The 15,013-nt window shown below is 38.1% G+C and overlaps 3 protein-coding genes across 3 annotated transcripts in view; 2 read left to right on the forward strand and 1 right to left on the reverse strand.

Moving 5' to 3' along the window:
* The window catches only part of LOC149026569 (small GTPase LIP1-like), a 26,645-nt gene extending 23,674 nt beyond the window's left edge, over positions 1–2,971 (forward strand). The window contains exon 7 of the mRNA XM_089154367.1: positions 1,582–2,971. Within this exon, the coding sequence (XP_089010493.1) occupies positions 1,582–1,774 (193 nt within the window). The 3' untranslated portion in view covers positions 1,775–2,971. The remainder of the gene's footprint in view (positions 1–1,581) is intronic.
* LOC149026570 (ABC transporter A family member 7-like) lies at positions 1,789–11,237 on the forward strand. The gene is made up of 21 exons (XM_089154358.1): positions 1,789–1,866; positions 1,979–2,058; positions 3,961–3,999; positions 4,080–4,208; positions 4,291–4,630; positions 5,006–5,094; positions 5,194–5,341; positions 5,443–5,562; positions 5,648–5,769; positions 5,992–6,153; positions 6,299–6,461; positions 6,549–6,674; positions 6,782–6,862; positions 7,657–8,015; positions 8,091–8,297; positions 8,409–8,518; positions 8,611–8,695; positions 8,828–8,950; positions 9,117–9,222; positions 9,365–9,453; positions 10,950–11,237. The coding sequence occupies exons 4-21, from the start codon at positions 4,122–4,124 to the stop codon at positions 11,235–11,237; spliced, it is 2,805 nt and encodes a 934-aa protein (XP_089010484.1). The 5' UTR covers positions 1,789–1,866; positions 1,979–2,058; positions 3,961–3,999; positions 4,080–4,121.
* Positions 11,105–14,067, reverse strand: LOC149026571 (WD repeat protein). Its single transcript, XM_089154376.1, has 2 exons — positions 13,561–14,067; positions 11,105–11,674 (listed from the first exon to the last, which is right to left on the reverse strand). The coding sequence occupies exons 1-2, from the start codon at positions 13,918–13,920 to the stop codon at positions 11,456–11,458; spliced, it is 579 nt and encodes a 192-aa protein (XP_089010502.1). The 5' UTR covers positions 13,921–14,067; the 3' UTR covers positions 11,105–11,455.
* Positions 14,068–15,013: the final 946 nt, after the last annotated feature.

Genomic DNA, 15,013 nt, shown 5'->3' on the forward strand with positions numbered 1-15,013 from the left:
AATTCAACCACAGCAGCATGTGTTTTCATTCCCCAGGTAAGTACAGCCCCTTCCCTCCCCATTCCAGCCCCCTTGTCCCTCTTTCCTAAGCCACACAAGTCTTCCTCACCCTTCCCCTCTATCACAGACATGCGTAGCCTCTTCTAAACCTTGTGGCACCCTTAGAACCCCATCTCCTTCCACTTTAGTTCATCCCCTACCCTCCTCTAAGCCTAACGCTGTTTACAGCCCATCCCCCTTCCCATTTCTCCTTCTTTTCTTCTTCTTTAAGCTGCGGCAGCTTAGGAAACCCAGAAAACCTAAATTGCAGAATTTTACCCAACCCTGGCACACCCATATCTCTCAAACCCCAACTCCAATTACGTCTCCTTCTTACGACTAGCTTCCCCATCCCCTCTCCCACACTCGTTCCCAGTTCCAGCCCAATCCAAGAATCCTAAACCCTTTACGACTCTCCAAACCTATCCCTAACCAACTAGGACTAAATCTGAAACTATAAACTAACTACAACAGCCCAATTGAAACCCTAAAATGACATTCCCTAAGCCCTAACATATAAAAGCTAATCTGAAACTAAACAACCACAGGAACAGAACCTTCCTACCCCTCCTTCTAACCTCTGAAAACTGTGAAGCTTAAACCTAGACTCAGATTTAGTTTTTGGAAACACAATTACGGTATAGTATTAATCCTTGAAACCCGTATTCCTTCAACCCCAGCCTGGCTGATCCCTTCTTGGGTGTTGTTCTGTGACTTAAAAACCTAATTCCTCCAAGAAATATCCTAGAAGGCTGCTGGTTCCCTGAGGGAGGATCCTGGAGTGAACCTAACTCTAGGGCAACATCATTACAAAGTGAACCCTAGAATTGTTGTTTACATCACCTACGAGATGGCAAACTGGGATTTTTTCAAATCCAGCAACTTGTGCATCCTGCAAATGGGAAGACTAGAGCTTTGATAGTTATATGGAATTATGGGATACTTCATGGTGGATAAATCAGTTGATTAGGTATACAAGCTGAAAACCCCGTGTTAACAAGAGGAAATTGCTAACCTTTGTACGGGATATTGGGATCTAGTTAGTAGAGGCTGCTTGTGAATCCTTTATTTGTATTTCTGTTTCTCCCCAATAGAGATTTTATTTTTCAAGAAGGAATGATGGTCACGTGTCAAAATATATATATTTTTTTTGGGTGCTGGGGGGTTAAAAACATGTCAAAAGCTTTTGATTCAATGTTGAAGATCATGAAAGATGAGTAATTGTGTGAAATACTAGAGAATTTTTCATTGATGTATCATGTACCACAAGCATACATTAAGGCCCTGCATATTTTTAGGGTATTTATTGTGATTTCTAATCTTGCTATCTAATAACAGCATGTATATGTTGATCTTGAGGTGAAACATTCACATTTTTCCCCATAGGGTTCATTTTTGCCACATCAAGCACCTAATCACATTGAAATTTTGCAGTGCACTTGATGTTTTGTTCTCTCTTGCAACTTGGTTAAGGGAAATTCAAGTTGAGGTAGGATTCCCCACAAACCATTGGAGCTAATATTGATTATTGTTTAATTGCAGTTTCAATGGTGAACCTTACAAATACAATGCACTTCCTCCCCTTCCAGCTCAACGCAACCTCACACCACCCCCCACACTTAATCCTCAACAGCCAGTGCCTGTGATCGAGAATTACAGTCTCCCTAGATTCATGCTAAATGGCTCCCCAGGAATCAGCCAATCCAGATCAAAGCGTATGGACATTAATGTTTGATTTGTCTGTTCTAAAAGACACATTCTGAAACAGAAGACTGCAAGTGAAGCTTATATGGCAGCATTTGAAGGAACCAGATGCGAGAATATAGTGTATGGGTTTGATTTTTCTTTTCTGCCTTGTGCTTGTAACTTTTTTTGATTCCTGGGCGGGAAGAGGGGTGTGGCCTGGGTTTTCCTACTTTTACTTTGGTTGAATGTAAAGGTGTTCATATACTCAAAGCTGGAAAAGAGGGCAGGCTGGCACAATGAATGGTTGCACCACAAATGTAGCTTGATGTTAAGGTATGGAAATAGCCGTTCACCAAAAATTGTTGAGGTAAGGCTACATAGAAAAATTGCCTCACGAACTGTGTTTGTGTGAAAGCTTTCTGCACTGGGTTCGCTCTTTATATGCAAAACTGAAACAATGATCCTTTTTTGTGTTCTTGGGGTTGGGGTGCAGAAAGGATTATTTGTTCAATTGTTTACCAAAATAAGGTGTGACTTCCTGATCGTGGCCAATAAAAAAGTACCTAATTCAAATTTGACTTTCAGGCAGCCAGCCATTGAGCTAGGTTTTGAAATTCAGTTTAACCATCCTTTCCAAATATTATTATTTTGTGAAAGCTATTGATGCATTATGATAGTGGCTAATTGATGATAAAAACCTCAAGCTTTTGCCTGTATGTGTTAAAAGTATTATTTAACCAACAAGTGATAATGAGGGTACATTTGATCTGGACCAGTTACTTGTCAACTCAAATGGTGATAAGAGATTCTGTTAATAACATCTACTTCCAATTAGTTTTGTTTTTAGTTTTTACAAAAGGTAAAATAGAAAAGTTTGCCTAGCATTAATCCCATGGTTTGGAAATTAGATTGGAAAAGAAATCGGAGGGAGATTATATTCATCATAAAGCAACTATTCATAAAGGTGATCTATCCTCTTATTTTACAGGTTCTTTGGCATAAAGGCTCTAAAAGCCTAAGTTCTTGGGTGATCTATCCTCTTATTCCATGTCGGTCTTGTCCATCGCATTATTTCCACCAAACGTGAAGGCTGATCCAATGTTTGATATTGTGAAACAAAATATTTATCTTCAAACTCCTCAAATCTCAAAAAATGGCTGATAGGATTATCAATAATATGTAGGTGTTTGAAAGAAATTGATTCTTTTGCTATTTGATGAAACGCATGTGACGATGGTGACTGACAAAACAAAGAAAAGGTAAGTAAAATCTCATGGGATTGGTTCAATTGACAAAGATCAAGAGTAATAAATTGGTAATAAAAATTTAATTGCGGGGAGGGGAACTGGGGAAATGGGGGGGGGGAAGGTGTAGAGGGATGGAAATTTGAACTTGAGACCTCTTTGGTTTGATTGTCTCTATATAAAAGATGGTGGAGACCATGTTAGGAGCACGTCCATCATTAGTATGCGCTTCACATAATGTGGCATGACGACGTTACTTTTAACAGGATTTGTTCTATTGGCTTGTATATGTTTGTACCCAGTTTTTAAAGAAATGGGAATCTGAATCTGGTTGATGAAACAACATTGTGCAATCAGAACGTGGTTAATACAGCCATACACCCAAACTTATAGGCCTGCCCATTCTGCCTTTGCAGGAATACACATGCTCACATGAGTGTGAGACCTACACTGCTCTATCTTAACACGGGTGATGACCACACACTCTTTATGTTTCGGTTTCTTTGCATTTGTGAGCTTGAGCTTCCAACAAAACAGAGACACAAAGATTTGTTGTCTGCTAGCCTCAGGAGAACCGATGGTAGGGAGTGAAAGTTTGAAGAGAGAGAAACAGCACTGGGTGAGATTTAAAAAAATCGAATTTGATACGTGGCAAGATATGAGTGGTTGTCCTTCTTGAGCCTTCACTAATCTCTCTCACGACCCTTCCTTTGAAACCGTTTAACAATTGGCAATCCTCAGGAGGAAAAATTAAACAAGAATCATTTACCGATAAATAATGGAGCCAAAGAAACCAGAACGTCAATAACGCTAAATCACCTCACTGTTCATACATCCAGATTTGTTTCCCCAATCTTCTTCTCATTGAAACAAATGCATTAGTACTGGTTTGTTTGTCTGATCGTTGTTGGATCTCTGATAATTTCTTTTCTTTCCTTCTGCATTATGCTTTCTTTTTTAATTTTTTCTTTCTCTTTCTTCTTTCTGTTAGACACGGAATCTGTTTATGCTGCTCGGATGGTGCTGTGAGGTAATTCAAGAATTCAGAATGTTTAGAAGCAATTCTGCTCTGTTACACCTATTGATTAGGTTCTCTTTGAAAATTGGAAGGTTGAGTAATTGCAAGTAAGAGGGGGAAAGGAAGAGAGTCAAATGGCGAGCTCGTCATACTCACCAACCCGACCTGTGGGTCTCCTCGAACAGGCTGATGCTCTGATGAGGAAGAACTGGTGTCAGCAGGTTGGATTCCTTTTAAGAAATTTTGTTTTTCTTTGCTTTCGTGGTTTAAATGGATTGATTGTTGTAATTCTTAATCTTACAGAAACGCAGTTTTGGGACGATCATGAGACTTCTAGCATTCCCTATCATCATGTGTTTTGTGATTGCTCAAGTCCAGACCATGTACACCAAAATGGAAGACAAAAATGAAGACAAAAAATGGTGTCAATGTGATTGCTCTACCCCAGAGGTAATTACGGAGGAATGCGATTCACAATGTCTCTCCAGGCTCATGGCCGACACTACCATATGTCCCACAAGAAAACCAAGAAAATGGCCACTTCCTTTACAATTACCTGAAGAGCTAAGGGTAATATGCAAGAGTACTCAATCTTGTCCTGCAGTAGTGCTGCTTACTGGTGATAACAGATCAGTGGTTGAAGGTAAACAACTGCAACTCATTTCTTTTTTAACTCTTAGATATCCCGTTTAATGAAATAAATTTCAGAAGAGTTGGCTTCCATCATGGGTTTCCACTAGTAAATTACAGGAGGAATGGAAAGACTATCATTTCTTTTTCCAGTTTTTGGCTTAGTGAAGCGAACTGTTACTTAGTACTAAGGTTTCCTTTTTCCCCCTCTTCTTCCTCTTCCCTGAATTGCAGTAACGTCTTGGAACAATTCCTTTTTTGATCATTTCACAACCACATCCCTGCACCCACAAAAACATATCTGACTTGCTCTGTTTCATGCATTTGTGTTGGTTGATATACATGGATCTTATAAGAAAGGATAACATTTATCTTAAAAATAATCCAGGATTGGGGAAGAATCTCTTCCCACCGAACACCTACTCAGCTTCTTTAGGAATTGAAGATCGACTGAGAATTGCTGAAAATTTGATTCTAGTAAGTCTATCTACATTTTTATATTTCTCTATCTCAGGCAACTGATATTAAGTCTCGCTCTCTTTCTGTATTATAACTAATTGTATCTTCGGTCTTCAGGCTACTGACACTAAGCCTCTAGTTACATATGGTTTTGAAATGGCCTTCTTTGGAACCGTACCTTTGGTGACGGTTCAAACAAATTGCTCACCTAACGTTAACCTTTCACTTGGAACTGGTGAATATGGCAGGAAGCGTCTCCCTCAAGGTGCTATACTCTGTTTAAATTTCAGATATCAATAGAAAAATCCTTCTCAGTAAACATCGTGGATGAGTTCCTAATGATTGTGGCCCCTGGCTTTGGTCCAGATTTAGAATGCTTGCGAGTTCAACCTTTATGGCGTGACAATTCTTCCATTGTTACCACTGAGCTAGTAAATATTCTTCAGGGTGAATCAGCAGATGGGACAAGAGATGTGATTCTTGGAGGTTGGATGCACTAAAAGCTAGATCATGAACATCGAAACAGTCTTCATTCTGGTTGATTTATGGATTGATTTGCTTTCTGCTGCAGCATATGATTTCCTGAACACAGACAATCATAATTTCAATACAACAGTCTGGTACAATCAAACTGACTTGTCATCCGAATTTAGTGAGCATTTGATAACGCGTGTTCAGAAGGCTTTGAATCTGGTAGGCTTAGATGCAGAAGTGTTTTAAGCATGAGTAGTGCATAATTTTACATTTAGATGGTTAAAGAGTATACTAATGCATGAACTCTTGAACTTGAACATTTGAACTTTTCTCTACTCCAATACTTCATAACTGCAGCTCTCTCTTCTCTTGAAGATATACATTTTGTATGTTAGTTTGCTACCACACTTCAATACTGATGACACCCAAATGAATATGCAGGCCACAAATTCCTACCTCCGATTCTTGAGAGGTGCCCATGTAAAGGTGATTTTCGAATTTGTTGCAGAGATGCCTAAACCTCTATCAGTTGCTTCGATGTATGATATGGCTTCTCTTACAGGACCACTGCTCTATGCATGGGTCTTTCAGCTACCTTTTCCGGTATTTACCAGAAACTATATTCTTAATGTCACATGCTACATGAGATAAGTTACTAAGTGTTGAACTACATGAGCTCCCCAGAAAATAATTTCATTGTTCACGGAATGAGCCTAATCGTAAAGCTTCTCGGTTAACAATTATGCAGGTTATTTTGAATAATTTAGTTTATGAAAAACAGCATAAACTAAGGATCATGATGAAGATGCACGGACTCAGAGATAGTTCTTACTGGTTAATCACTTATTCCTACTTTTTTGTTATATCATCTGTCTATATGACATGTTTTCTACTGTTCGGCACAATTGTAGGTAAATTCAGTGCCAAAAACTTGTTCAAACATTCGTCTTTGTAACTTTCTGTAGAAACATATTTAACCCAGGGTCCTCATTTGACAGGCTTAAAATCCTTCACGCTGAACAGCTACATCATCCAGTTTATCTTCTTTCTCAATTTTATGAACCTACAGATTGCATTTGCATTTCTCTTAGCCACATTTTTCGCAGATGTGAAGACTTCTTCAGGTTTGAATAAAAAATCTACATGCTCACCTGGATGATAAACCATTTCATACAAAATCAGAGTGAGTTCCACTTTCCTCCTTAATTGACTGATAGTCTGCCAATTGCAGTGATTGGATTTTTGTACGTGTTTGCATCTTCACTTCTAGGATACTTCATTTTTGTGGCTGTGCTCAAAAAATCTGAGTCAGGTAAACGTGCTGATCCCATTTGGAATTCTTTGATTGTTTATAAATTTGACAACAGTGTGGTAGTCTAAACAGTTACCATGATCTGATCAGACCATCTTTCTGGACCTGAAGATCACCCTGGTGGGATCATCATTAATGGGAGACTTAGAAACTGTTCAAACTGCATTAATACAATATGAAAGGGACCTACCAATTCTTGGGATGACTCCCCAAACCTAACCAAAAACTTCTATATAGTACAATTTTTATTCTCTTTTTTTTTTTTTTTTTTTTTTGGGGGGGGGGGGGGGGTTGTAATTTGGTTTGTTTGTTTGCTTGGGGGTTGCACCAATCATGAAATATATTAATGTAGGACCACTTTAGTTTTGTCTGAAAAACAGAAACAGAGAAGTCTATTGCCAAACAAACAAGATCATCACTGGCAAGACTAAAACACAATACATTATATGCTAGTCAATGAAATATTTTACCGTAAGATTACTAGAGAGCTGTCTACTACTCTGTTACCAAACAAACAAGAACATCACAGGCAAAACTTAATTAAAGAAAGTACATTATGATATTAGTCAATGAAAAGACTGTCCAATGATTGGGTTTTTCCTCCATCTCTAGGTGTTTAACTCAACATTTTAGTGAGAATTAAGAGAATCCTTCCAAGCAGAACTGGCACTTCTAAGTTCTAATAAGGATTTCCCAATCAACAGACTGGTTTCTGCTACTAATAGAGAGTATTCTTGGAAAGATGTCGAGTTGTATATTGGTACATGTCTTAACCAATTTGACTACTGCTGCAGAAATGCACATTTTACTTTTACAGATCTTTCCTTTTTTCGCTTTATTCCGGGGGCTTTATGAGCTTGGACAATATTCCTTTGATGCTCAAATGGCTGGAGGGGCTGGAATGCTTTGGGGGGATTTGGGTGAAAGCGGATTGAGTTCAGTGTTAATCACCATGATGATCGAATGGATGGTACTGCTTTTGTTAGCATATTACTTGGATCAAGTTTTCACAGTCGGAGGTGGAGTCAACAAACATCCACTTTGGTTCCTGAATTGCAAATTTAGTACATGTTCTTGCACTCCTCTGGATGACCCACAAAGAAAAGGATTTGATGTGCTTGTTAATGTGGAAAAGCCTGATGTCTATCGCGAGGTAAACTTTTATCTCAGGAGTCAGTCTTCCACTTCAATATGTGGTTTTGTTGTTTCACATTCACTTTCATTGCAGAAGGAAGTAGCTGAGAAGTTAATGCAGGAGCCCTTTAGCTCTAATGGCTATCCCATGATTGTGGACAGACTCCAGAAGGTATATTCTAGCAAGGATGGGAACCCTGAGGTATATGCAGTACGTGAAATATCTATTGCTTTGCGTGAAGGGGAATGCTTGGGTGTAATAGGTCCAAATGGTGCAGGAAAAACTTCTTTCATCAATATGGTTAGTTTTGGTACATGTAATAACCAGCAAATTTGATGGGTTCAGAATTTAGAGATCTAAAGTGTTATCTAATGATAACTTACACTTGTAAATGTCTACTGTTGTTTGCAGATGATTGGTCTTACAAATGCCACTGCTGGTAATGCATTAGTTAATGGGTTTGATATAAGGAATGAAATGGATCTAGTGTATTGTAGCATGGGTGTCTGTCCCCAGCATAAGTAAGAAATAATAGTTAAAATACATTAGAGTTGAACTTGCCTCATGGGTTCTTCCTGCCAATTCCTTGACTGGTAAAATACATTCAATGCAGCTTGCTCTGGGAAATGCTGACTGCAAGAGAGCACCTAACGTTTTATGGTCGACTAAAGAACCTCAGAGGCTACAGATTAGAGCAAGTAAGAACAAATCCATCTTTCACCCTGAGATTATGAGTACTACTAGACTGCAACCTGCAAAACATAATTTTCCCAGGTGCACCATTTCAAGATTGTCGTATTTAGAAGTGTTTCATTTGCTCACTATCACAGGCTGTGGACGCATCATTAGAGGGTGTAAATTTATTCAACGATGCTGATAGACTAGCAGGAAAATTAAGTGGTGGCACGAGAAGGAGACTTAGTGTTGCCATCTCAACGCTTGGAAATCCTAAGGTATGTATACCAAAGTGAAACCTCAAGACAGCCAGCCATCTAAGGCTTTATGACCCTCTGATCCTTCAACATCAAATTGACCACCTTACCGGTTTTTTGTTGAAACCATTTTCATTCTATTATTCCCTCAAGATGTTAAAGTGAAACCGCTCTATCCCATCCCCAGGTTATCTATCTGGATGAGCCTAGCACAGGACTAGATCCGGCTTCTAGAGACTTATTATGGAGAGCAATCAAAAGGGAAAAGCAAGGGAAAGCAATTATTCTCACAAGTAAGCTGCTGCTTTTGCTCCTCTCATATTGATATATAACTCCTCTCATTCATATATATATATAATATATTATCAGTTCAGCATATTTCTCGGTTTGCTGTTTCAAGAACTGACCTTAATAAGCTTAGCGAAATGGTTTCAGCACATTCAATGGCAGAGGCAGAGGCTCTATGCAACCGGATAGGAATATTTGTTGATGGAAAATTGCAATGCCTTGGTACCCCAAGTGAGGTGAACTTTTTATCCTACACTTTGAACTATGTCATGTTATACAGGCATACATACGCCTGCCTAATTGTTATGCTTTAAGATGTCGGTCGGTGATCATGTTTTTCCAAATGAGCATGGGTAGAATGGGTAGAAGTCTACTTCATTCACACCTCCACACTTTATAATTATGAGGAGCCCAATTGTCGTTCTACTTTTGATTTATTTTATCAGCACTCAAAGGTAAATCTCATCCCTAATGTGTGGTAAAGAAGTGTGAGAAGAACATAGACCTCTACCGTAATAAATAGAAGATCTAGATTCCTTCCAAAATAGTTAACAGTCTATGTGCCAAGCCAGTAATGAGGGGGAAAAACCGAGGGAGTGCGGAGGCCTGCATATGCAAGCCTTTTCTCGGAAAAAATAGTGGCAGTTTATTGAAGAATACCTTGAGACCTAACCGGTTGCTTCGTTTCTATTATGCAAATCCCGTTCTTCATAACCTTCAAATCATGTGAAATTTCTGGAAAAATAACTTACATAAACATCCCTCAACCAACATCCCTCAACCAAGTAGCTCTCTTAAATAAAAAATTAAAACAGGAAAAGAAAAAAAGAAAGGAATAATAAATCACCAAAGTAGCTACACCCACTGAGTTGGCATAAAGTTTTGTGACTTCAATTTGTGGTTAGATATTAGAGCATTTTCTTTTATATTAGAGCATTTTCTTTTCTTCATCTCATTGTTGACAAAACCAGACAGATGAACTGAAACAAAAAATCAAAAGAAAAAGAGAAAATCCTGCTAGCATATTAATTGGACCACTGGATTGGAATCATTTATTCCAACACGTGTTCTATACCAAAGGCTTATATCCATCAGTAGACAATTACCGTTATACCAAATCAAACTCAACTCAACTCAACTCTCAACCAGGTATTACCTCAGTTAATTCAAGTTCATCACTACAATTCAGTTTCTACAGATCCCTGCTGGAAGTTTGGGTGAAAATCTTGAAACAATCGCAAACCTGATACATTTAAGAATTATTCTTGAAAGAGACCAACCACCCAGTGACCAAATAAGTAACCACGAGAGAGAGGGGGGGGGGGGGGGAAATCAAAGAAAAGACCCAACTTGTGTACAATGGTGTTTAGGAACCACATACGTTCACCTCACTTCCAGTTAACAGAAAAGTCATAATCAAGTCGTGAATGGTTTTGGCACAACAAAGATACTGTACATGAAAATGGACAATACTGTGATAATTATTTTAAGAAAATGAAGATATACTGTCAGAGCAGTATCATTCTCTCTCCCTCTCCCTCTCCCTCTCCCTCTCCCTCTGTATTTGCTTATTGGTAGGTCTCTCTGTGTATGTACAAATGCCAGCATGGTATCTTGCTTCTCATTCGTCTCTGCGAATGTTCATGTGGGTGTGTGGTGTGTGAGATGTACTACCTTTAGAAATATCATGTTATTACTTAGGAAATGCTTATATATTTGCTTGCAATGACAGCTGAAAGCTAGATATGGAGGTATCTATCTCTTAACGATCACAACCTCTTCTGCTCATGAAGAAGAAGTAAAGGAATTGGCACACAGTCTCTCGCCAAATGCAAAAACAGTATATCAAGTATCAGGAACATATAAGTTCGAACTACCAAAGCAAGATGTTAGAATTGCAACGGTTTTCCAAACAATTGCGGACGCCAAAAATAAGTTCACTGTACAAGCATGGGGTTTAACCGAAACCACTTTGGAAGATGTCTTCATCAAAGTTGCCAAAGGGTTACAACATCAGTAGGTTTGATTGCTTATTAATAATTGCTTCTCCGGGTATTTCAAGAGACTGGATTCAATGCTGTGTACATACGTCAGAAAGGAATGCCAAAGGAAACTGTTTGCCAAGTGAAAAATTACCTAAAGTTTCAGTGTGAAGCGCCTCATGCTACATTTATTTGTGTATGGCTCTCCCAATATCAACAAGAATATGCTGGTCAGAAAAGTGCAGATAATGTCTATTCACCAACCTTTTTTTTTCAGAAGGTCTCTAGTTCTCTTCCTCAGTCTGGTGAAGACTATTACTGCACAAGCTAGAACCCATGGAGGGATGGTACCTCCTCCAATTAGGTTATATATGTTCTTCATCCAGTATGGAGTATCCTTGTAAAGCATTACTATTATGAAGGTTGTAAAAGCAATTGCCGTCACAATCTTGGTTATAGGCATGACCAACGAGTCCTGTAATCAGTGAATATAATTGAGTCAGAGATGCATAACAACAACAGATCCTTATCCAAATAATGGGGTCGACTTCAAAGCTATATTTCATTCAAATGATTGAGGAAGAAAAAAAAAACATAATCATTCAACTTACTCAAGAAATAACTTTCAGAACTCAAGGAGGAGAGCATGATAATGATAAATATCATCACAGTTAATTATGGATGAATTTTTTGAATAGCATTACATAAGTTTCTGAAATACATCAGATTGTTTCATAATTAAATAAAAAGGTCTTCATTCAAATCACATGAGAAGAAGGTTCTTTTTTAATTTTCTGTTGTTTGAGTTTTGCTGCTTCTTTTGTGTGTGTAGGGTCTGTATGTGTGGGTGCATGTGTTTGGGGAGGGGTTGGTGTGGGGAAGGGATAAAGGAATATCAAAACACATCCAAAGTACACCAGCAATTTGCAGATTATATAACTGTTGAGAACATATTCCCTCACAGTGATGGTGATTTTAAAGAAGCTATCCTATTGATGTTCAGATCATGTTGATTCTATTTGACAAATACAAGTCAAGCATAACACGGTTTTAATTATTGAGATGAGTCTGAATCAGACAATGACAATCCCAGTTCCGGCAAAATTGGCTTGTCCCTCCCCCAACAGAGAACCCTAAAAGGTGTTATATTAGAAAAGCAACGATTACAAAGCCAATCTAAGGCAAATCATTGGAGACCCATCTGGGTCCTGATTCCATGTTGTCAAACTCTGAGACTAATCAAACCTGCATATTAGTTGAGTGGAGAAATGTCAAAGTGATCAACGTTTAATAAATGAGACCATCTCCAGCTGGCATGAATTGGGTGTAATTTCAGAAATTAAAATGCCAATCCTATCCCAACCCAGCTCCCCCATTAACCACATAAGGCACACAGGGTTGTGCCCGTTATCTCAATGGTGTCGGTTGTCTTACAGTTCTTGATCAGCCAGTGGAAAACTGCTATCGAAGAAAATAAGTGAATATGCAAAGACTCCACCATGGTATTTACAGGGGAACCCAACACACAGATCCCCACAACCCCCTCTCAAAAACCCCAAACCCCAAAAAATAAAAATAAAGATACTCACAAACCAACTGTCATAAAAAATCATAATTGGGGTTCTAATGAGTCCCAAAACTTTACAACCAGCCCTCAGATAAAACTTAGTGAACCGAGCTGCGTGGCGACCAACAATTTCAATGTTTTCAGGTCTCTAAATCACAAGAAGAACACCTTAGATCACATCCATGTATTCCTAGGATCTAGCCAATTTTCCATAAAGAAGCTAATATTTCAGTGGGAGTGGCAATCCCTAAACACAGAGTCTTGACTATTGAAGAAGACTTAATTCTATTATCTGGTTTTCCAATGCAGCTATGCTTCTCAGTGAAGCCCACAAATAGGTTTAAACAAAAGCAAAAACACTGATTTTTTTTTCTTCATAATTTTGTAATCTACATGCTCTTCCCAATCCTCCGGCAAGAAAAGCAAAATAAGACGATCGCTGCAAATGTTTACAGGAAGCCGCCAGTGTCTTTAAGCTTCAAGGAATCAGATCTTAATGAAATGTAATGCTTTATAATCGTTAAATTAGGAACCCCGCGGAATGATTCGGTTATTGCTTATAGCCATCCAATGTTTTCCGGTTATACTTCAGAAAAGGCTATCGAAATTGAGAAAGCATCAACTATTAATACTCGAAAATCAACATAAATTTTGTTTAACCAGAACAAAAGGGCTTCTTAAACCGAATTCCCCGGTCTTCTAAAATTCATAGGAAAGTAAAATATACAATAAGCAAGACATTTATTGGTACAATCGAAAGAAAGAAAGAAACTAGGGGAATTGTAACAGAGTACCTTTGGCTCTCCATCAATGAAGATCACGGATCCATCTTTATAGGGGAGCAAGGATCTACCATTTCTAGGATTGAAACGGACAGCAACGCCTCTTCCAGATTCAGGATTGAAGGCGAAAATGGATTTGAAATTATATTTCTCGAGAATGTCGGAGACCTCCAATAGATCTTGATCCCAACCTCCTAGCGTGGATTTGAAGACGTCGATGGGACCTTTGCCTTGTCGAAAGAGGTGAATTTCCACCTCCGGAACTTTGGTCTTGACAGTTCGGGACGCCTTGTTAGGATTATTAGGTTTTGAAGATTCATGGCCGCCCCTGGAAAGCTCCTCTATCTCTCCACTTTCGCTCTCGTTCTCCATTCTTTACCGTCTCTCTGTCTCTGTCTCAAACTTTCGGTCTCTCCTTCCTTCCTTTGAGTTATTAGGAGAAGACGTTCAGTTTAGAGTAGCAACAAGCAGAGCATTAGTAGTGCGGCTAGCGTTCTCGTTCTTCTCCTGCTCCCACGATTACGGTTTCACCAAAAACTGACTAACTTAAACCGTTAGTTAAGCGCACTGCGCACTCTGAAATAAAAAAAAATATATAGAATTTTATTATTATTTATTCATCTTTTGATTTGAATATTTGAAACCCAAAATGACAAAAATGTAAAAGCATAAGTTTCGTATTCCCTATGGTTTTTTAAATGATAGTATATGCCTATTGGTTTATTAATTTTAGCAAAAGGACAACATGGATATTATACATACAAGCTTACCAGCCATCTAACGCAATTAGAAATTTTTACCAAAAAAAAAAAAAAAACACCATTAGTAGTGAGGGTGGCAATGGTAAATTCATAAAAATTTAGATCCGGACTCACCTCATAAAGAAAAGTATTCTATATAAGTAATTAAGCTATAGAATAGGGCCAACAATAATTATCGATTGAAAAACTAAATTATAGGATTTAAAAATGGTTAGGTTGTTAAGCTATAGATTTCTTCTCAATTTACTTTAAGGGCCTGTTTGGTTACATAAGTCTAGAGATTTCAAATATCTAGAGATTTCAAATCTATAGATTTTAAATCTATGGAGTCATGATTTTTAAAATTAAATGTTTGGTTGTGGAATGAAATTTGTGGATTCATCTTAAAAAAACTATTTGATCGACGTGATTTTTGTGAATGTGCAAATGTATAGCTTTTTTGAAATCTCTGGATTTCACCCCTTACCCATAAATCTATAGATTCACGTTTTTAGTGTAAAAAGGTAAATCTTTAGATTTCATGAATCTGGAGATTTTTACAACCAAACGGGTATAATTTTCAGATTCATGAATCCAAATATTTGAAATCTCTAGATTCAAGTAACCAAACAAGCCCTAAAGAAATGTGGCGATGTTCATACATCAATCATTTTAGTTGTGGATTCATTTCTAAATGAATGGTGAAAGAGTGAAGATAATATTAT

Source organism: Hakea prostrata, chromosome 1 (assembly GCF_041222555.1).
Source record: "Hakea prostrata isolate BN-2017 chromosome 1, UWA_Hpros_2, whole genome shotgun sequence".
NCBI classification, from domain to species: Eukaryota; Viridiplantae; Streptophyta; class Magnoliopsida; order Proteales; family Proteaceae; genus Hakea; species Hakea prostrata.

Bases quoted from the DNA above. Each gene is read 5' to 3' on its own strand.
- LOC149026570 (XM_089154358.1), top strand. From the start codon at position 4,122: ATGGCGAGCTCGTCATACTCACCAACCCGACCTGTGGGTCTCCTCGAA. The intron at 5,342-5,442 runs GTGCTATACTCT...GCTTTGGTCCAG, and splicing joins CAGGAAGCGTCTCCCTCAAG to ATTTAGAATGCTTGCGAGTT. The intron at 6,154-6,298 runs GTATTTACCAGA...ACAATTATGCAG, and splicing joins TCTTTCAGCTACCTTTTCCG to GTTATTTTGAATAATTTAGT.
- LOC149026571 (XM_089154376.1), bottom strand. From the start codon at position 13,920: ATGGAGAACGAGAGCGAAAGTGGAGAGATAGAGGAGCTTTCCAGGGGC. The intron at 11,675-13,560 runs GTACTCTGTTAC...CACTGATTACAG, and splicing joins TCATTGATGGAGAGCCAAAG to GACTCGTTGGTCATGCCTAT.